Raw genomic sequence first — 22,776 nt, forward strand, 5'->3', positions numbered from 1 at the left:
GTCATTGGTACCTGTCAAATAAGTCCATTGTCTCTGCCCAGAATTTCTTCTGAATTTTTTAGAGGAACTTGCGTCTGTACTGATCTAGAAGAAATAATTAATCTTTTTTTGTAAAATGCAATGAGTATAGCAGATGGGAAGTGATACTCACTTATAAACACTTACATGTAAGCAGCATCTAAACCTCAGCTGAGACTCTCTTTTTCCCACGACAGATAGAAAGGTGGACTGCTACCTTAGGGCCAGATCAGGCACCACATCCAAAAATTAATATCCAGACTGGTCAGACTTGGACTGGGAAGATTTCAGTCTCTTTTGGTGATTTCAGTCTCTTTGTCTTCTGCCAATATTTTTATTTTCTTGCAGTAAAAATATCTCTAGAGGAAAAGTTCTCACTGCATGTAACTTTTTTTTCTGTTGAGTCATTTCGTTTGTTTATGTATCCTATGTAGAGGTGTAGCTTTACAAAATGCCTTCTGCTTGCAGGAAGAACTCCCCTCTGAACAGATTCTCTACCTGAGCATCAAGGAAAGAAATAAATCTGTAGCTGATGACATTTCAAGGGCAAGGAAAACAACTGTTCAGAGGAGCATTATCTGATTTGGTTCATGTTTATTTTTACTTATATCTAGCAATCTGCTCTCCAACACAAGATGCTTATTTGCAGAAGAGAAGACTGTCTCCTTTTTTGGACTGATGCCCGATCTGGAGAAAAGGTGCCACTAAGGACACGAGGTATGTTTTAAGCATGTATTAGCTAATGTAATAGGTGACTAGTGTTGTAAAGGCAATTGTATGTCATATAAGTTAACTAGTTAAGGATGAATTCTTTGTTTCTTCCAATCATGCTTCTTACTCACTAGCTAACATAGGCTAAATCTGCCTTACACTCAGGAGTACATATTCCAAAGCAAGATATTCCACACGTGAAATTTTAGAATTAATTATTCCCAAATAAGTTGCGTAGAGAAGCTCCAGGGTACAGCTTGGTTAATTTACTTTACACGTGCTTACTGCCAAGTTAGAGGGCTTTACAATTTCAGAAGAGATCTTTTCCTTTCAGGAACAGTTTGGAGAAACTTTTCCAATTCTAGTGGCCTGTAATGAAGGTCTGAATAACTCCAGGTTGCAAACTGAAGTAAAACAGATTGTAGCAGACTGGTGAATAGGTTAAGAAGCAGAAGAGACCTGTTACTTTTTGCTGCAACTGAATCACTAAGCAAAATGGAAAAGGGAAAAAAATCAACTTCCAGCTGCTTAAGGCTCAACTCTTATTTTTAGGTTATTTCTACTCTAGTGATTTTGTCTTGCAAGCTCTTTCATGTGAGACGTTAAATAATGTCGAGTTACTGGTGTGCCAGCTATGGTATCCAGTAGTTACTGAATATAAACCTGAGTGTGTGCGTTCTCCAAGTCTTTGCCTCAGTAATATCTTTAAACATAATAGTCTCTGCCTGTTGGCTTGTTTTCTCATGGGGAGGGTGACAGAACATTTTGTGTTCTCTTATCTTCAATAGCAATGAAACAGGAGGAGCTCCACAATGCGAAACCAAATCTACTGCTATTAATACAACATCCCAGCCACAGAGAAGAGATTTGTTTATTTACCAAAGCTAGAGATGCGCCTCTCTGACCTTTCCAGAGCTTGTGTGCTTTAGCTGGGAATGGATTCCTCAGAACTGGGTGCTCTTTTTAAAAATATACAGTAAAAAACAGTCCCACACACCCCCAAAACAAAGCCCAGCCTACATCCCAAATTGCATGAAATGACACACAGCTTTGAACAGTTAGAATAAGTCTAATTAGGGCACAACCCATATTCAGTTTTGATTACTTTGCTACTGCACAGAGATCAGGCAGCTTTCCAAAGGCCACTCACCTTTTTTACTGCCACTCAACGACACATTTAGCTGACTATAACCATACATGGGCCCATTTTCTGTCTGAGGCCTAGCATCTCTCTACAACCTAAAAAACCTGTCAATATAGATTTTTTCCTTCTTTGCATAATTAAAAAGTGCTTCAGACTGTAAGGTATCTGGTTTAAAAAACCCAAACCAACAGATTGTCTTCTTCTGGAATTCACCCTGCTTTACACCATACACAAATGAAAAAATTTTAAACTACCTTTTTCACGTTTTGCTGTTTTTAGTGGCCTGTCTGTACAACTTAAAATAATATCTGCAAGAGTTAAATCTTGCACTAGCATTAAGGATCCGACCTGGTTTAACCTCGTAGACTCACAATCCATTTTGTTAAGCTGGTTCATCTCTAGTATAGAAAGAGCCTCAGAGAGCTTCCAGGCTAGCTTTGGTGATCCTTGTCGGACAATTTTAAATTTAAGTTACCAGAAGCAGCTGCTCTGCAACACAGTTGGCAAAAATGAGTGTGGGCTGGCTCCTCAGCCATCTAGTTCTCCAGCTCAGCATATTAATTCAAACCACCACTGATTTTGGTACCTGCTCCGTAACTGTTTGATATTTTAGTCTAAGCAGACTGTTAATGAATTACAGAAGCAGACCTGGGAGAAGGAACGGGAAAGCAGGAAAGGAACTGGCCCTACATATCCTGATCCTAAAGCAATAATCACTAAGCAATATATAAAAGGAAAACAATAGTTATGCCATCTCCTCCTCCTCCAACAGAGTTACAACAGAAGGCAGCACACAGTCCTAGGAAGACCCAGTCTTATCTGACAGCTGTCAGATAAGCTCTGAGCATGCTTGCTTAACTGAACCTTCCAAAGACCAAGGCTGTAGCTGGCCACCTGAAATCTCAGTCCAGGTTTAAGGCATTGCAGTGGGTTCCCTGCTCCTGCTGTCCCTGCCCTTCTGCAGCTGTGCCATCCCTCAATCATGTTAGCACCAGTGCTCATGCAGCAGAATTGCAAGCCACATCACAGAGCGGTTCACCTGAAAAGCAACGCAGGAAAAAAAATAAATCAGCCAGCCTCATTCAGCATTTAGTTCACAGTGTGACTGACCTGTCAGCTGTACAGGTAAAATTGCTTGTAGGGCTGAATACTGAATCTGCCTGGTTAAAATCAACTTTTTCTTCCCTGGATAACTTTCCAGTGCCTGTACCCATACAGTGAAGGAGAGTATGGGAATGAAAACCAGCAGCAAGGCGTAAGATGGGAGCACGACTCCTTCTTCTGGCAGGAGTACTAGATTTGGGACAGCTTAAGTTGTTTATTGAACTACATCTTATGTCAAAGTCTTTTTTTAATTACCACATTACTTACTGTTTTCTAGGCTTTACATACAGGGTTCTGTGGTTTGACAATGCCAGTCACCTGCAGAATTAGAAATAAAAGCCAAGAGTCCAAAATAACTGTCTTTTCTCTATAATCATTGGGCAATATTATCTATAAATAAAATCTTCCAAATATTATTCTGAACCATATAGCAGCTTGGAAGGCCAAAAACCTGTCTTTCATTACTCTAGAAACTACTTCACACTTTTGAAGGAACCGGTTTAGCTGTGATGCATCCCCTCATGCTTTGACCAACTTCACACTTCATTTTTTATCCAAATCTAAGTAACAGGCTTTGGGGACCTTGCCTGTATTCCTTCCTACTCAAGTCTGTTCCCATCTGCCTGATCCCCTCAGTGACTTTATAATACTTCTTTTGTGTCACCAGAACTACTGCTGCCTCCCAATCAAACTTCCCACACTGGTCTCTAAAACTGCACTCCCTGCTTTTGCATGTTCAGTTTCTGTATCTGCAAGTGCATGAATAAGGGCTTGTTTGTATGCACAAAATTTACTATGACCATTTTTACAATTTGGGTTCAGGCGGAGAACTTTGTACACATAGCAAACCTCTGTCTCCTTGGAAAACTGCCAAAAAACATCTGATCCTGGTAATTAGGGGAAGGTTTTGTGAGGAACCTGTGGAAAGAGGTCCCACATCTCGCCTGATTCGCAGCTGGGGTTTCTCCCTGGCAGTTGAGACTGGTGATGTGAGAGGTTAGTTGAGAGTGGGAGCAGATTCCTGTGGGGCTTCACCAGCCAAATTCCTATCTAGCAATAGGTTGCTACAGCAACTCAGAGCCTCCTGAGATACAAAAATTATTGCAATGGCTGCTGAAATGCCTCCCTACTGCTCTGAGACAGGATAAGGAAAATCCTTCCCTTTGCTACAGAACGGTTACCCACTGCCACACTTTTTACATCAACTCTATACAAGCACCAGGTTTCCTGAACTTGCTCAGGAACTGATGGCTACCTTTCCCTCCAAAGCAAGATGCAGTTCCTCATTTGCATGTAATGCAAACCTAGAAGTAATAAACCTAAACATCACACAACAAGGACTACGGTTCCAACATGTTTTTCCCATGGAGACAGTAAGAGAAAAAACAAATCATATGACAAAAGTTAATATACTACTGAGTGGGCTGAACAGAATATAGAAACCTGTACAAAGCAAAAGTACGTATTTGCCAGACTAGAGTTTGTGGTTTTCAAAAACCACATAGATACAAAAAAACCCATAAACAAAGCAAAACAGGACAAAATCCCTCATAGGTTCTCAATGACTGTCCAGTAGTTTTTTGGCTGCCTCCAGCCTGCGCATATTTTCCTCTGGCATTTGGCCCACTCACAAGTCGTTCAGTCCACTGGGCTACGTAATAAATACCAGACAGAGATGATGCTTTAGACAGAACAGGAACACTTGTGACCTAAACAGGTCCTGAATCTAGAATGGGGTGGACTGAGGATAATCAGGGCACAGGAACAGCAAATAACGGTGTACACTGTAAGCGGAAAAACTTTCTCAAAATTGCTCCCATTTCCCTCCTTTTCACTTTTCAACCACCTAGTTTGCTCTAGAAGTCAAAGATGAAAACAGCAGAATCAATTATCTGAAGTAGTACCTGTGCTTACCTGAAATAACTGGATGACTTTTAAAATTCTTTCTTTAATAAAGAAATTATTTTATACAGCTGCTCAATTTAAACCTGAGCATTGCATTTTGGCAACAACAGAAAGGACCAAATTCCTCTGGGTATAAACCCAGTAAAATCGATACAGTTACCTCCTGGCTGAATTCGGCCCGACATGCCTAGAACATCCTTTGGAATTGTTCAATGCAAAATATTGCACTAATCCCATCTCCTGCAGTTGCCAAATGCTGTAATGTTTGGTGTCAGCATGTGGTATTTTAGATTTTTTGACACAAGCCTGGTCTCTTGTTAACAGAGTATTTCTTTGGTTTCTTACCTTTCGCCAGGTCTATGAGCTTTTGGATTAACTCTGAAAAGCTGGAGAACAAACTATGCTTTCAGTATGTCAAAATATCTTGCTCAAGTCAGAGAATTTTTTTTTTTTACTTCCCTCAGTTTAGTGTCTACTGTGAAGATGATTCTCAGAGATCAAAACCAGCATATAAAGTTTAAAACAAAACATTTGTTAACTAAGGATTTCCTGGATTTTTCTGCTTTCTTATTTATACTACGTCCTGGACCTTGTGAAATCACTGTTTAACTTCCAGTGTTATTTATGGAAGCCAGCCTGTTGCTGTTTCCAGACCTTACAGAGAACTTTCAGTTTGCAGTTTCAGTACCAGGTGCATAGTCCTGGCTTAATCGACTAAAAAGTAGCATACAGTAAGTACTTAACCCTCTCACACCCTGTCTGAATCTTCTTTTTCTATACCTAAGCTATCTCATTAGAGTCAGGTTCCTGAGTCCTGAAAGCTCCTCTTCTGTGACAATTTAGAATTCGGGACTGCACAGTCTTTTCAGTGCAGTAGAGATGAATACTAGTTTTGGAGCATTTCTGTTGTGCACAGAGATTTGAAATATTACCCTCTCAGTTATCAATACAAAAGACTAAATGCCTAAGCATGGAAATAAATTTTCAGAAATGAACAACTTTTATGAGGCTTTGCACACTGCCACTATTGATCAAAACTTTTCAATCCACAATAGAAAGAAGACAAGGAATAATGCTTTAGCACACTGGATCCAACTTCCGTGCTCTCAGTGTGACTGCTCTGACTTATAACCACGGTGAAAAAAATCAGCTTAAAGTGTTACTGTCCTCAACATATGGGCCCAGGATTTGCATGCTGTAGCATTATGTGCTACCATTCACAGCTGCATAAACTAAGTGCACAGTAGTTTTAAAATGTTAGCACATTAGAAACCAACAATTTACATTCATTTTGCATGAGTAGAAATGACCACACATATGATACAAGGCAGTACAGAATCAGGTCGATGAAGTTTACGTGACTGCTGTCTAAGCAAGGTTGTTAATGGTTGCACAATATGGAGCATTAATGAATAGAAAAGGATGAGAGAGAGAAAAATAACAAGTAACTTATTTAAAACTCTGTTCGGGTGCTCCCTTACCTTGCAGTCCTCTTGTCTGACACCTATAACTTTATGTCACATTACAGAAGACACACAGCATCACTGCTCAGACTTCAACATCACACCAACATCAATTATAGCCACTCTGGAGCTTTCTAGGATGACAGACAAAGGTTACAATCCAAGATGATCCATCCGGATGTTAGCAGGATGGAATATCATCATTTTCAAATGCTTTTTTTGAAAACCTGGAGAAATATATCCCAAAAGTCTTTATTTAAAAGAGAAAGTATTAAGACTGCAAAATCAAGGACACACTGAAATTAGAAAATTTTAGGGTTGGAAAAAGAAGCCAGGAGTCATGTAATTAAAGATTACTTTAGGGCATATACATGGAAAGGCAACCTTTATTCTGGCATTTTCTAACTAACTTGCAAATTATTCATATTTTGGCAAAGATTTTGTATATGTAAAATGTATATATTATATATAGAACTGAATTAATCTCTGATTTATTTTTGCTTCATAAATACAGTTCCATGTTTCCATGCTAGAATCTACAGCATTAACATATTCAGATGCCAGTTGCTGGATTTATTTGCTTCTTGATAATCCAAAGGCTGAGCCTGGACGTGCTCAGGCTCTCCAAATTTCAGTCTTATCTAGCATTTTTTCTAAGCCACCCAGATAAATTATCTCAATGTCCTGAGGTAAAGTAATTCTCTTGTCCAGGGGCTCTGGATTGCTCCAATTTTTTTTTTTTTTTTTTTTTTTTCTTCATCTGCCATACAATTATGAGCTCAAGCTTTAAGACTGATGAATAGAAAATTTTTCTCTATTTCACTAATTTAATTTTTCAAAAATGTGTAATGCTGTACCAAGAATTTCTAAATAAAAGAAGTAGCTTTAAAAATACTGCTTTAGCAAGAGTGTGGCAAATTTATTTCAGTGTGCAACAAGCCACTTAAAGAAAGACCAACACAGTCAATCTGAAAATAATCTTCATGTAGAATTAGGAAAGTGGAAGAAAGACTGGAGAAGGACACCCACTAATTCTTCTTCTTGCAAATCACATAAGAATGTGACATATTCATTTGCACTTGAACAGATTACTTTGTTCTCCAGAAGAAAGCAGAAAAAAGTTTCCTATAAATTTTTTTCCCATAAATTTTTGAAATATCCTTTGAGTTAATAAATTCTAAAAGAAAAAAAAATATTTAACTTTTATTGCATTCAAATTTTGAATTATACACATGGTTCATTTTCATTCATGTCCTCTTTCTGTAATATAAATGTTCTACAAAAGCAGCAAAACTGCTCTTTGTTGCTCTGTTACTGTTCATTATCTCCAAGCCCTTTAAGTGGAAGTAAGTTTCTGCGTGTATTACGCAAACACTTCAGTCCCATTTAATTCAGTGAAAACAGGCACTGAGGCTTCTGTTAAATCTGAGAGCAGAGCACAGAGCCTTCAGTATTCCATCTGCACACGCATTCCTTAGCCTTCTTCCTTCTTTCCTGTGTATGTACACTTTCAGGGAAAAAAAAAAACAAACAAAATGGCAGGCCCTGCACTAAGCATACTCTGACATGCTTAGAGAACTAATGTGTCCACAGACCACAGAAAACATATTCAAGACACCAAGAACACTAAACATGTTAGGATCAGGAAATCCTGATTGCCTCCATTGAGAGGTTAATGAAAGATAATTGTGTACATTTGCTGTTTGTTACTCAAATATCACTTCCTTATGACAATATGCATTACTTGATCTGCAAAGGTCAATGAATTACTCTTTAGTTCCTTCCAAATCCCTGTGCAATGAACTTTGCCATTTTTAATACAGATTTCTCAGCAAAGAACTGGTGGTACAGGTTTGAGGCTTAGAATGCCTCTCAACCTGAAAACACCTTTCATTGCAATGTATTTCTAATGCTATCCATAGACCTTATAACTGTGAGACCTAAACAGAGACTTTCCTGTCGTGTTCATTCACAATTTGCACAGAATCTAGCACAAGCTAATCACATAAGGAGTTTAATTATTGAGTTTTGAATCCTCTTGCAATATAAACGGTTAGTCAATTGAACCTGAAACACAAATGCAAAGAGACTTAGCAAAACTGAGATACACTATCATCTGAAGTGTGACAATGGTTAACAGCATTTTGGATGAGCAACTTACTCTGCATTGACAACTGCATGACTTAAAAAAAAGAGGACCTAAGGTAGAAATATTGCAGGTCAACAGCTCATCAAAACTGCATAAATACAAAGAGAATGCTATGAATGAACACAGTCCTAATCCTGTGAGCTAAACTACACAGCTGCTGACTCCCCTTTTCACCCATGTGGTGCTCCACTGAAACCAGGCATGTTTGTATGGATACTCAATGCAGCATACAGGTTTGGGGGTTATATTCTGAACCAGTGTGGATAGTTGGAATAGCACTAGCAATCTCTATGCAAACCAGGACAGCAGGGTTTAACTTAGCAGGTAGTGGAATGCACAAGCGCAGCACAGAGACAAGACGGGGGAATTAAGCTGCTGGCAAGTAGCAGCTGAAAGCTGATTGAATACAACAGATTGGGCTTTCATACTGGACAGATAGGCAGCAGCTATTTGAATGGAGTATTAACAGTTTTGCTCTTAATTATTTCCAAACCTTCCAGCTAATACATACTCGGTGTGACATGTATTTTGGCCTCAATTATTTGCTGTTTCTGTATGAATCCAGTTAAAAGAAAGCTGAATGGTTTGTTGAGAATTTCTGCCTCTCTAAAATCATTCTTGTAACTGCTTGGCTTCTTTCTTCAAACAGCTGTCATGTAAGTAACTGAATATATACCTCACAAAAATGTTCACTTTCTCCATTTCAAGTGGAATTTCTTTCTGAAATGACACTGCTCTGCAAGCCAACAAATGGTCATCATTCTGGCCCAGTGGCAGGTGGAAGGCCATGAAACTCCAGAGCTAAAAGTGGAAACTTTATGCCTTCAGAAAAGGGAGATTCCTGTCTTGACAGTTAGGTATCATTTACTTTTTGGTCTGGGAGGATCTGAGATTTTGGCATTTCTATGTATAGTACAGCTTTTTCTAGAAGTTTCTGAAAGTATATAACTTTTATCTCAGATACTTATGTAGTTAGTCATGTGAAAGCCACAACAGCTGGTTTATACCTCAAAGAATAACAATTGTTAACAGAAATGTCAAACCTCTCCCAAACATATCTGAAATAAGAGAATGACCTTCCAAAATATGTTTCAGCAGACTGTTTTAATTGCAGCTACTTCCAAAAGTGAGCATTTGAGCTTTGTTTTTGTATCTGTTTTTTCTATACATCCTTCTTGATATGCTCTTTGTATAAAGTACCTGGGATCTCTCATCAATACTAATCTGATATGGATCCAGGGTAGACACACAATAGCACTTGTGACAAATGGGACAGAATGTACTATATGACATTCATTCAGCTTGTGAGAGGACAGACGCATAAAGATTATAGCAGCATAAAGTAAAAAAGGTTCATGTAGACAACACATGATCCAGCGTAAAGACTGCTGACTGGCACAAAGCCAACCCATCAAAAAATCTGATACATATTTTTACTGTCATGGTGAATTTATAGCCTGAGATTTTTATATTCCCTTCATTAAAAAAACCCTTCAATGTCTGCTTTTCATTTCATCATACTCAGGAAAGGAAGAATGTCCTCTTAGCAATCTGAAGTAAGAATGAATTTAACTGAGCCTCTTTCCTAATCAGAATAATTGAATTGATTCTTCTTTGAGCCAAAAGAGCAAAAAAGTAAACTACTGGTACTGCTTCGGTTTATCATGCACTTCAGGTCTATTTTGTGGATGATTCAGAAGGAATTAAAATGTACAGAAACAGTAACAAATGGCAAACTCATATGTGTCAGCCAGAATCAAACAAAAGGATTAACTGGAAAGTAATGGTTTCAGGTGGCGAATACAGCTTTTCAAGTAAAAATTGTAAATGTATAGAAGATAAGGGATTTAATTAAAATGTTGGACATAGCACTTAGCAACAGTTGAGATGAGTTCACACATGCCTAGCCACACGGAAAGATAGAGGTCTCTCTTTCCCATCAGCCAAGACGTCTGTACAGAAAGAAGCATAGAAGCAATAGAAGTTGTTAATGGCTCCAGCACATCATATTCAGCACAAAATGCTATGAAATGTCCGATTTTAGTATTCTGAGGCCTTAACAGGTGTCACGATGTCGAACCACCCTAAAGTTGTCTCAACATATAAGGATATTGAATGCTCCAAGTTTTCTTATGGACAATGAGCATACACAGGCTTTGACAGAATACCTGCTCAATTACCATGACTTGGTGAGCGTGGAAAAAAGTGGTACTTGCCTTTAAAGGTCAGTCTAAGCAGTGGAGATCTTCCAGCTTTGCAGAGCAGCATGGAGCTCTGCACAGAAAATATGAATTAGCAAATCTTCTTATCCCTTCCTACAGTTGTCATAAACAGGTGCTGCATGAATACAGGCCAGAAACAATTCATGTCTTTACCATTCTCAATGAGATTTTCATTTGTCTTTCTTCTTGGTCTTTTCTGTGACATTTGAAAAGTGAAAACTCTTATATGTGCAAGGTAATCAAGTTCACATTTGGAACAGTACATGAACTCAACATACTGCCCTGAGGCTTAGGCCTGAAGGAATTTAAATTGTGCAGAGATGGAATATGCGATGACAGAAATATGAGGAACATGGTGACATTGCTAACTGTAAGAATAGATGGGCATTATTGGATTGATAAAAATAGCATGGGGAGGTAGAGGTGCATGTAAAATGATATGATATGTGCTTCACATTCCTTTTGAACAGGTATAAAGAGCTACACAAGCATTGTTTGAGTTCAGTGCTGTCATAAACTCCCCAGATGAAGGCAGCACTGACCAGTACAGCTGAGCCAATGTGGGGCAGCAACAATGCTTGCTGTATTCTTTCAGTGACTGCTGCAAAATTTCTGGCTGCCACACCTAAATTCACAGATTCACAGATTTACAGATTGGTAGGGGTTGGAAGGGACCCCTAGAGATCATCTAGTCCAACCCTCCTGCTAGAGCAGGATCACTTAGAGCATGTTGCACAGGATTGTGTCCAGGCGGGTTTTGAATATCTCCAGAGAAGGAGACGCCACAGCCTCTCTGGGCAACCTATTCCAGTGCTCAGTCATCCTCAAAGTTTTTCCTCGTATTCAGATGGAACTTCCTGTGTTCCAGTTTGTGCCCATTTCCCCTTGTCCTGTCACTGGGCACCATGAGAAGAGTCTGGCCCCTTCCTCTAGACATCCACCCTTTAGATATTTATAAGCGTTTATAAGATCCCCTCTCAGTCTTCTCTTCTCTAGGCTAAACAGACCCAGCTCTCTCAGCCTTTCCTCATAAGAGAAATGCTCCAGTCTCTCAATCATCTTTGTAGCCCTCCTCTGGACTCTCTCCAGTAGTTCCCTGTCTTTCTTGAACCGGGGAGCCCAGAACTGAACACAATGTTCCAGATGTGGCCTCACCAGGGCAGAGTAGAGGGGGAGGATAACCTCCGTTGACCTGCTGGCCACACTCTTCTTAATGTGCTCCAGGACACCATTGGCCGCCTTGGCCACAAGGGCACATTGCTGGCTCATGGAGAGCTTGTTGTCCACCGGGACTCCCAGGTCCTTCTCCGCAGTGCTTCTTCCCAGCAGGTCAACCCGTACTGGTGTCCAGGTTGTTCTTCCCTAGGTCCAGGACCCTACACTTGCCGTTGCTGAATTTCATATGGTTCCTCTTTGCCCAGTTCTCTAGTTATTCCTAGAGTACCTCCTCTACTTCCTACATGGCTGATTAAAGCTACAACCTGGCCCTAATTTTGCAGTTAGTCTCAACAAGTACAGTAAATAGTCCAAAGCATTCCTGGCACAGTGGAGCATATGTGAGCAAGAATAGTCTTTTAGCAGTTGCTATTCAAAAGAGACAGAATGTATTTTCCTGTTGTGAATTCTGGATAAAAGTTATGAATTCCAGATATACAGTTTGTTCTGTACCTTCCATTTCAGCTACAGGTGTGAAACAGATTCTTGAATTTGCAGTCAGAACAAGGTAGGACAATGTCTGCTAAAGCTTTTGCTTTCTGTTTGCAGACGCTGGAAAAGAAAATCTGTTTTCTCCACAGTGAAGTGAGTGTTAATCCAAGCTTCATTTCACTACGCCATTGAAGGCAACATTATGCAAATGTGTCCAAAAAGCACAACTTGGTACTGTATGTTTTTCACATATTCTGTGCTATAAACAAGAAAATTAGATTATTTCATTTTTCATTTTATTTAATCATCCTCTCATGCCTCATATTTAACTGTTTGTCTGCATATCACTATATTGTCTTTGAATGTTGTTGCTAAATACCATTATTTTTATTGTACAAATGGGGCACAGAGAGACAAAATGCTTATCCACATGGGCCAGTGTTAGACCTGCGGTTTGTTTTTTTTAATTCTAGTCCACTGTTCATTAACAGAAAATTCAGAATCTTCATCTACTATGCACTTGGATTTAAAACATTATTTTGCCCAGTTCAAAGATACTATATTATGTCTCCAGCTGGCTTTTTCTTAGAGCTATACAGCTGGAGTACAAAAGTGTTCTGAAATGTCCCAACTGAATTTCAAATGAATATCAGAAATAGGCAAGGATATACATGATACATGCAGAATATGTATCTAGGGAAATCACAGAAGATCTAGTTTCCACTAGTTGGTTATACATAAATTATTTAGGCAATCTTAGTAAGCCTGTTGATTAGCTGGAGGCAAAGATATCTATTTTAGGTGTAGTTAGGGTCAGGATTAACTCATGAAGCCTGGATGGCATTGCCCATGAAACAGCTAGAATCATTTCAGCAACCTCATTCAAAAATTAGGTACTCTCCTTTTTTTATCACTTCTTAATATTTTTTTAAATTTTTTTTTTTTTTAGTTTTCCTTAACAAAGAGGACAAGATTTTTGAAAATCATGTGATAAATGTCTTACAAAACTACACTAGAAACTATTTAGGGTGACTGCAGAAGAAACAGGACTGGGAGCCAGGAGACTATTTCTATTTCTAGTTCTGCCATAGACTGTGTAACTATGACTTTGAACCTCAGCTCCCTTTTTTGTGAAACGAGAATGATAATACTTACTGTTCTCTCAAGGATATTGTATAATATAATTTTCATTAAGGTTTATGAAATGCTTGAGATCCTTGATTAGAAGAAGTTGCAAATGCAAATTATTAATCAAGTAATAGTAATCACAGTATCAGCACTACTATCAATAATAATAATGTTTGTTGATGTTATTAATATTGAATTATAAGCTCGATAGCATTGTTCTCATAAAAAGACCAACCTGCACATAGCAGGAAGATCATTGTAGTGCACTTCTAGGAACAAGAATGCTGCTGGCATAGTTTCAACATGGGAGTGGAAAAGAATTCTCTAAGTAAGTTCTCCATCTGAGCCATTGTAGGTGGTAAAAATGAGTATCTTTTCAATAATGCTTTGTGACATAGGAGCAGAAGCAGCTTTAAGAGCTTAACAGTATTTTTAAAACATGACTCAGGAGAGGTTTTCTTTTTCTAACAGAACTGAGGAAAAAAAACCCCAAACCACCCAGGAGTCAAACAATCTTTTAGAAACACAGAACCTTGAAATAGAACAAGTATTGTAGGTCAGGGTAATTTGACTTCCCATGCAACGTCATTGACATATAAGAAATCTATGCATAAACAACAGAGAAAACCAGATCTCTTATACTGGAAGCCTTGAGCTCTGACAGATTAATTGTAAGAATTTTTGTTCTGTGAGTGACCAAAAATTGCCATGGGTAATTTGGGAGGTTAAAGCCCCTTTGAAAGTCTATCATTTTTGTGAAATATCTATATAGATTGTATTGAATTGTAGAAATGAAGTGAGGAAGCAGAAACATAGAAGATCAATATAGCATTTATTCCACTAAAGGAAAATATGTTCAGATTTGTTTAGAGTCACATAAAAAGAGACTGAAGGCAGTCCAGCAGTTTTTCTTTTCCTCCTGAACAGCCCATGTTAGGAAGCAGGTGTGAAGACCTTATGAAAGGTAGGGGAAGGTGACACAGTGTAATTGCACCCATTAATCTTAACACAGAAATATTGCTTTAAAAAAAACAAGACGTGGATTGTGGGTTGCACAGACTTCTGATGTATCAGACTGGAAGGATTTAATTGGTAAACCAAACAAAGCATTTGGTTTCTGTCCCTCATTTTGTCTTATTTCATGAAAGAGAAAAAAATTCAACATAAAAAAAATTTACACCACATAACCAATGAAATGTCTGAAAACTGCAGTGTGTTACTTCAATATGTTACTAATAACTATCTATAAGTTTGGAGGAAATCCTCCACAAGAAACACAGAAAGTAACTTCAGCTTGTGTCATATCACAAAGTGTCACAAGTCTAATAAAAGTGGTAGTCATGTGCCATTAGTCCCAAACAATGGCTGAAAATGAAGTAATCTCCATGAGTAAGAAAAGCTTTTCAATCTTACATTATAGCTACTCACCTACATGGAGTGCATCTGGATGTCCTCCTTCCAGTCTTGAAAAGTCAGACAGAGTATGACTTTTCATTGTGATTCAGTAAATATATGAAATGACAGACACCCATTGCATGGTAGAACTGTTCACGGTACAGTACTATACCACTGAAAAAAAGGAAATATATATTGTTTATATCATCTTGATTACAGACTCTGATAGGTCAAGAATTACAAAAGAAAAAAAAATTAAAACCAAGTAATTCAGATGGTTCACTTTAACCAAAAGTCTTACTATATAAAGCCTGAGTAAACAGAAGGTGGAAAGATAAAAAACTGACATCACTGAGCTACTTTCTGGTTGTCATTGCTGCTCTCAGATGAATATAAACATGAATATGAACAGATTAATACAAACATATGAAAAGTGTAGCCATTTGTGTACTTTTCTTGAACATACTTTCCTTCATCCATCCTATCACAGACAGGATCATGCAAAGCACTGTGGATGAGTGTAATCCACTCTGTTTCGCTTTCAGTGTACAAGACTTTGGTTCTGTCCCCACAAACATCTATGAAGCAGGAAAGCAATTTGAATTTATAGTGCCCCTAGAGACGGATACAATGGTACTATTAATCTACAGTAATTATTGCCCTACCTTGTAGCTGGTAGTTTCTAGGACTTGTCATTAGCCCACTAAGTACCAGGCTAGCTCACTTGAACCTGACTAACGTAAACCAGTGTGCATTACATGTTGAAGGGAGTCCAAGGTAAACTCTAAATGCCATGTTAGCATTTCTGTTTCTAACATACTCAAGAATCACAAAAAGAAACCATCCAAAATAATTAACTGAAGTTTTAAGACTGTAAGAAACAAGGCTGTGCTGTGTGTTTATGTGTCCAACTTGGAACTGGTAATGTTCTCCTAAATACCAGAGACCACAGACTGATAGCTTCAAAACTGAAGCAACTTCTTTGCTCAGAAGTGGTGGCCCATGTCCTATAGCAAAGTAATTCAACTTTCATTGCACTATTAAGTTCCACAGGTAAGTACTAGTATGATCACAGCTATGACATCCCAATTAGCCATCAACTTGTTACAGATATAAAATGTAGGGCAATTTTATAACACCTTACAAACGTCAAACTCTGTCATTTTATAAATCTTGTGCCTGGCCACACAGCCCCCTTACACGCTTAGTAGTAGCCCTAGCCCCTTCTACAGAGAGCAAAATTGAGATCCAGAAGCACACAAGGGATATTTACATAGGAAAAAAATGGCAGCTAGCTGCCAAATTAATCAGAATTAGACCTTAATTAGATGGAAAATTCAGGTCAGGATGAGATAAGAATTCAAATCTCGTGGGCACTGACCAGTGCTTTATTTCTAAAGTTGTTGTGTGTTTTTAAGATAGCAGTCAAGCTGATTTCCCTTTAAAAGAAATGACTTGGCCATCAAATAAGGATAAATTATTTTTTCAGATATGCATGATAAATCTTGGTTTTGATACAATGTTGCTCTCTCCCATACTTCTCGATCTCTTATTGACGTCAGCATTAGGATAGACAGAAAGATTTTTCCAAACAGGGAAATGGAGATTACTGTGGCAAATACTCTAATGGAGTCTTCGGTGACAAAGCAAGTGACTATCAACAGGACACAGAAATAAAGGACGAAATCTACCAACCCAAACTGTGATCTCTTATACTTACTGTCACTGAGATCAGAATCTGTCTCACCATCTCTTTTTCACTACCAAGGCAGCAAGCAGCTGCTTTGTGCAGGAACAGTGATCCAGTTCTAGAAATCTCCCAGCAGCAAAACTATCCTTTGTATTCACAGTCTCTTGGTCTCAGTGGAAGTCAAATTCTACCTGCTGCTGATACAAGAACACACATTGCCTAGGAATAAAAATTATTCAGAACAAACTCAGATTACCTTTATTATCAAAATTCAAATTCTTATCACTGATTTTTCTACTGGGTTTGTGTAACTGTTTCATCTCAGTATTTTTTTGCATTCTGCTGTTTAAGCTATAAGCTTCTTAAGGGGGAGAGGGGGGAAAAAAACCCCTTGACATAATACCATGAAATCAAAGAGCAAGCTGACTGGAAAAAACAGTTACTATATTTAAACTGCATTATCCTATGACAGAACTGCAGGTTTAAAACCTTTCCACTTTGATACAGCACTTTTGCAGTATTTTAATATGTCTTAGTAGATTTCAAGTGGCTGAAACGTTTTAATAACCATAATTTAAGAGGAATAAAATAGTACTGTAGGAGGAAGAAACAATGCCCCTATCTGTCACTCATGAAGACTTGCATTTGAAATCAGCTGGGGTAATAAGAACAATGAGTTTGGTGGTCTCAACCTAAGCCCCATTAGGCAATTAGCCAGTCTGCAAAAATCATGACATAATTTGGCACAGTTAAGCAGAGTGGTCTAACTTTGTCTACGTCCACTGAAAGAGATCCAGGCCTGAAATAGGAAGCTACTGCAGGTCAGCATTCAGGTGTATTGGCTCAACACATTGGCATTTTGTGTAGCGCCCTTCTGTGCTGTGTTTCGCTCCAGTAAAAACTATTAATCTTCTTCAAAAATTGAAATGCAAAACATGTGTTTTTGTGTACAGCAAGAGACAATTCACATTATGACCAGTAACTCTACTGTGAATCTGCTTTGCAGCAATAGGGGTGACTTAATGTTATTGCAATTTGAAGGAAAGCATCCTGCAGTCCTCTCTCAGGCCAAATTCCCATTTACTTCAATTAGTAAGCATTACAGGAATCATTTTAATGCTGCTGCCTGATGTGTTGGCTGCTTCTTTTAATATATTACAGTGAAAAAAGATAGTAGGCCAAATGTATGAATGGTATACTTCCATTATGTGAATGGAATTTCATCAAGGTCAAAGCTGGCCCATTTTGTTGTGTTTCTTTCCAAGCTACCACTTTAAGGGATTCCACTCTAAAAACAAACTGCAACTTCACTTCGCAGCAGCAACATAAATCGGTTTCCTTCTTCCTTAAAGATGGAGAATGCAAAGCTATCTGCACCTGCTGGAAGTATTAATCGCCTGGAAGCTTTCATAGGCTTGCACTGCTTAAGGCAGAGCTGAGGTGCCATCATTCTTATTTGGGTCAAGATAACCAGCTTCTTTAAGAGACAAGATGAATTTCATAGGAAACTTTATGAATCCTTGCAGAGCGATGGGAAATAACACTGATTTCAAGTCACAATTCTAAATTTGTATGATATCAAGTGATGCCAAAATTAGCAGATACTGCTTCTGCTGCAGTATCTACATGGGTATTTGTAGATCGTTCTGCGCTATGCTGTCTAGACCAAGCATTGTGTCTGCAAATGTTTTTCAAATGTGCAGCTGTCAGAAGATCTTTAATGATTTGGAGGGTATCGCCTGCAAAGAAATCCTCACTGGTCAGCTAGCATCAGTGTTGCCCAGCTGTGGAAAGACTGGGAAGCAATCATGAAGGAAATGCAGTTTATTCTGCTCTGGAAGAGAAAGACCTGAAGAACAGTCCTTAATTCAGTCATTCTTCTCTCAAAATTCACTGAGACATAAGAGAACACAGGACAGAAATAAACACAGAGAGAGGACTATGTTATCAGGTTCTTTCCAGATTTTAGGTAGGGTCTATGTTCAAAAGATGGAAAAAAAAAAGAGGAAGACTCAAGTCCTCTCTTCGTAATGGATAAGAGAGAAACAATGGAAGTGGAGTTGTCAACTGTAGCAGAACTAGTGAATCCCAGAGAATGCCAAGAGTTCCCCAAGATTCACTAAAATGCGAACTCTGTTCACTTTCCTAGCAGCATTTCCGCCTGTTAACAAGTTAGACTGAAAGGACACCATATCTACTTTATTATACACTCTGCCAAACTCTAATTGCACATGCCATTGTTCTGGTATGCTTAAAATAATTTTCCATAAGCCTTTTTGGAAACAGGCACAAAAAGGAAACCAACAATGACATATAAAGTATATCATGGGGAGAGATAATATGAAATATGAACCAGGTTGTTTTCTAATACCAGTTTGTTTTGAAAATCACTACTGATGCTTAATTGTATTGCTCTTTTACAATATTTAAAATACTTAAAAATAGTACGAAAATTAAATGCAAGACTTCCAAGTCCTTTACAGGTGCTCTTGTATATGAAGGCTAGTAAAATATGCTTGTGTGTAAAAACATTGCTGAGGTAAATGTATTTTTATAAAAAGCTTACATATAACGACGGCTGCGTTAATGTGGTAAAAAGGAGGAAACTACTCATATAGATGTACTGTGCTGTTAGTGAAATATGTTAGATAAGTAGCTAGTGTTATTCTGTATAGAATGTAAAAAATTGTGTATTTTTAAATGTTCCATATACACATAATACGGGGACTGACATTGAGTCCATCGTGCAGAGGTGTCTGAAGACACAGGTACATACATACATACCTGGGTGTTGGAGGATACTGAAAACTTTGGTGTGGGTTAGGTGGGCCTGTGACAGGCATCAATCAGTGGGTTTGTTGCCATTTAGTGCATGTTTTCAAAGACATACTGTTTTGTAAGAGTATTAATTTCAGATGCATGTGCACCTTGTGACTTCAGTTATGGTTTGGGGGATGATAGGATCATGTGTTCATACAACATCAAGAAAAGAATTAAAAATAGGTAAGAAATGTAAACTATATAAACTATAAAAAACTACCATGTTGACATTCTTTACCTCTGTAACAGTTAGGGTATGTCTATATACGAGCAGTGCAACGTAGTGGTATGAGAAGCAACATAACTGTGTTCAAGCAACATTTGGCCATGCTGATTAATCCTGTTGATAAGCAAGATAAAATTAATACAGGCAAGGCATGGAATAAGTAATTGTCATAACTGAACTAGATCATCAGATCTAACTTGTGAATTTTTATTCAGAACTGCCATGAAAATTGTAGACATTCTGTCAAGTTATCCTTATCTGGACATTGGCTAGTTACAGAGGAGTCTCTTTTAAGGCAGGTATACTTTTGCTAGAAATGATATAGGGCCACGCATACCCTAGGACATTGCAATTTTATATTGGCGGTCCCCGCTCCTTACTCCTTTTGCTAATACAGAGGTAAGACTAAGATCTTTTCCTTCCAGATCAGAGTTTCTTATAGCGTGGTACTGTGGGTGGTTTGCAACAGTGATGGATATGCAGATTGTATGTAGGATCTGCATTTATGTAAGCCAGCACACATGTAGAGACCAGCTTTTGTATTTGCACATGCATATACAAGAACATTGTTTGGCACCAAGTGCTTTTAAGGGAAGGTATTTATGTTGTGTACTGAATTGTTTGCTATACATGATGTATATATTGCAGGTGTCATTAATATCCGTTGGTGCTGATCTCTCTCGCAGTTTGTATTGTGTTCATTGAAATTGCTGTGAATTATTGGGTGGGATGGCTAAATCAGTCAGTTTTCCGAGTTCTATATTGGTTTGCGAGTCTGTGTCAGTTACCGAGATACTGTGCTGTGGAAAGCTGGTATCTCACACCACACACGCTACTGAAATCACACTGTGCAGTTTATACCTCCTTACGTTATCTCTGTGCAAGCTGAGTGTGCGTGTCACTGTTATGCTGGCGGGGCAATGGCTGCAACGGGAATTAGGGAAGTTGTGCAAAAGGCATTGCGGGGTGTCAGCGCAGGCCTCAGAGCAGGGGCAGGACCTCTGTGGGGAACGAACCCCTTCAGTGCTAGCACGGAGGAACACAGCCCTCACATCTCTCACCTCATGGCAGGATGAGGATCCTCTCACAACAGAGGTGGGGGCAGCCCCACACTCATCCTTTGGCTGCATGAGGCTTCTGTCACGACAGAACCGAGGGCAGCCCCCACAGGCAGGCTGACACTCCTGTCACGATATGCGCCGGAGCAGCTCCGCACCGACCCTCTGCGGTGAGGTGCCTGTCGCGCGGGCTTCGGGGGACGGGGAGCTCCCCTCAGCCGCCGCGCGCTGCCCCTCAGCCACCAGGCGCGGGTTGAGGCCGGGACAGAGGGCGGCCGCGGCGGTTCACGCCGGGGCAGGGGGGGCGGGAAAGCGGCCACCCCACCTGCAGGCCTCTCCCACGGCGGAGCGGAAGCGCTCCAGCCGCCGCATGAGGCCTGCATCACTCGCCTCCGCCGCCGCCGCCGCCTCCTCCTCCGAGCCGAGGGCGGGCAGGCGACCGCGCTACGCAAGGCCGCGCCAGGCGCCGCTGCCACCGCCTCAGAGCGCCGCAGGCGGAGCCGCGCCTTTCCCCGCCCCGCGCCGCGCGCCCCGCCAATGAGCGGCGTCCACATGCCGCGGCGGCGAGAGGGGCCCGGGCGGCCCAGCTCCCATAAGTTACATTAGAGCAGCCGCCGCCGGTGCGTGATCGGAGCGAGCGGGAGCCAGCGGCGAGGCTGGGTGCGGGGGGCGGGCGGGCTGAACGAGTGAGCCCAAGCCGTGACGGCGACAGAGGCCTGGGCCGGCGAGGGGACGATCGGGCTGCTAGAGGAGGGGTGGCGATTCCGACCCTTCCCGGCGGAGGCGAGGCGGGCAACGGGGCAACTGCGCCTTTTTCTCCCCACCCACCCCCCGTCTCTGGAGGCGAGCGGGGTGAGGCGTGCCGTTATCGCCCTCCGCGGAGGCGGTTCGAAGCCCGGTGAGGCGAACGGAGAGGCCGCTCGGCCACCTGGACGCGGCCCATCCCCGCGTAGGCACCCGCCGCGCAGCCGGCGCCGCCGAGCCCCCCGCACGCCCTCCCGCGCCCCTGAGGCGACAGCGGCTCCGGGGGCCCGCGCCTCTCTCCTCTCCTCAGCCGCCCGGCCGGGGGACGCCTGAAGCCCTGCTCATCCCCGCCGGAGAGGCGGCTCGGCTCCCTTTGGAGGGCGTGTGGGGTGGGAGGGGGGCGGGGGCTTTTTGCCGGCGGTTTTCTCTTCTTTTTTCCTTTATAATTTTTTTTTTAAAATTCTTATTTTCAATATTTTTTTCCTCCCCCTCCCGCCTCCTTCGGGAAGAGTGAGGCGCTGAGGTGGGCTCGGGGGCTCCTCTCTGTTGCGGGAGGGGGTCTATGGTGATAGCACGGGGGTGGTGGGGAAGAAAGCGAGGGGCTGAGGAGGGGGCTCGCCGCCGCGCCCGCCGCCGCTGAGGAGGAGGAAAAGGCGAGGCACCATTTGCTGCTCCTTGCCCCAGCCATGGAGAACGCGCACACAAAGACTGTGGAGGAAGTTTTGGCTTATTTCGGCGTCAACGAAAGCACTGGGCTCAGCCTGGAGCAAGTCAAGAAGCTGAAGGAGAAATGGGGCTCCAACGGTAGGTGAACCGGCCCCACGCCGCCCACCTCCCTCCGCCGCGGGGATGCAGTCGCTGGCACTCGTCGTCTTCCCCACCACCACCCCGCTCCTTTTTCCACCCCTTTCTCTTTTTCGCTCATCCTTATCGGGGCCCTGTTTCAAGGCCTAACGTGCGTGTATTTGCAAAGCCGGCATCTCTTACAGGACCCGGAATAGGAGCGAGGGAGAGAAGATGGCTGACTTGAACTCCACCTCGTGGGTTTCTTTCATACCCCAAGCTCACAGGGCTGCTTTGGGAAGGAGGATGTCACCTCCGTTTCCTTTCACCTTAACGGTGGGAAATCTTCTTCCATTCTGAAATGAAGCGCTGTGGTTTTTTGGGTTTTTTTGTCCGCCTTGACCTTCATTTTTCCCTGCTTTTCAGTGCCTTTCTGTCCCTTATTTTACATTCTTCCCTCGAGTCGTGGCACAGAATTCAGCCCATAAGGTCTTTTTTTTTAATCCTTATTGCTTGGCCTTCCTAGTCTCTTTCGAACTCCGATGCCGTTGTGAAAAAATGAAAAGCTA

General features: G+C 41.0%; 1 protein-coding gene and 1 long non-coding RNA gene across 6 annotated transcripts in view; one reads left to right on the forward strand and one right to left on the reverse strand.

Moving 5' to 3' along the window:
• Positions 1 to 10,709: 10,709 nt before the first annotated feature.
• On the reverse strand, positions 10,710 to 20,751 carry LOC142604227 (uncharacterized). The gene is made up of 4 exons (XR_012838118.1): positions 20,684 to 20,751; positions 16,634 to 16,795; positions 14,920 to 15,060; positions 10,710 to 10,768 (listed from the first exon to the last, which is right to left on the reverse strand). It is a non-coding gene; the product is annotated as an uncharacterized LOC142604227 (long non-coding RNA).
• A 305-nt stretch (positions 20,752 to 21,056) lies between these two features.
• The window catches only part of ATP2A2 (ATPase sarcoplasmic/endoplasmic reticulum Ca2+ transporting 2), a 48,876-nt gene continuing 47,156 nt past the window's right edge, over positions 21,057 to 22,776 (forward strand). For 2 of the 5 annotated variants that reach the window (XM_010302026.2, XM_010302027.2), the window contains exon 1: positions 21,290 to 22,228. In XM_010302026.2, coding sequence (XP_010300328.1) covers positions 22,111 to 22,228 — 118 coding nt within the window. In that variant the 5' untranslated portion in view covers positions 21,290 to 22,110. Of the gene's footprint in view, positions 22,233 to 22,776 lie in introns of all 5 variants that reach the window. The other 3 variants (XM_075769452.1, XR_012838117.1, XM_075769451.1) reach the window with 3 other exon arrangements.

This window comes from Balearica regulorum, chromosome 17 (assembly GCF_011004875.1).
Source record: "Balearica regulorum gibbericeps isolate bBalReg1 chromosome 17, bBalReg1.pri, whole genome shotgun sequence".
Taxonomy (NCBI): Eukaryota; Metazoa; Chordata; class Aves; order Gruiformes; family Gruidae; genus Balearica; species Balearica regulorum.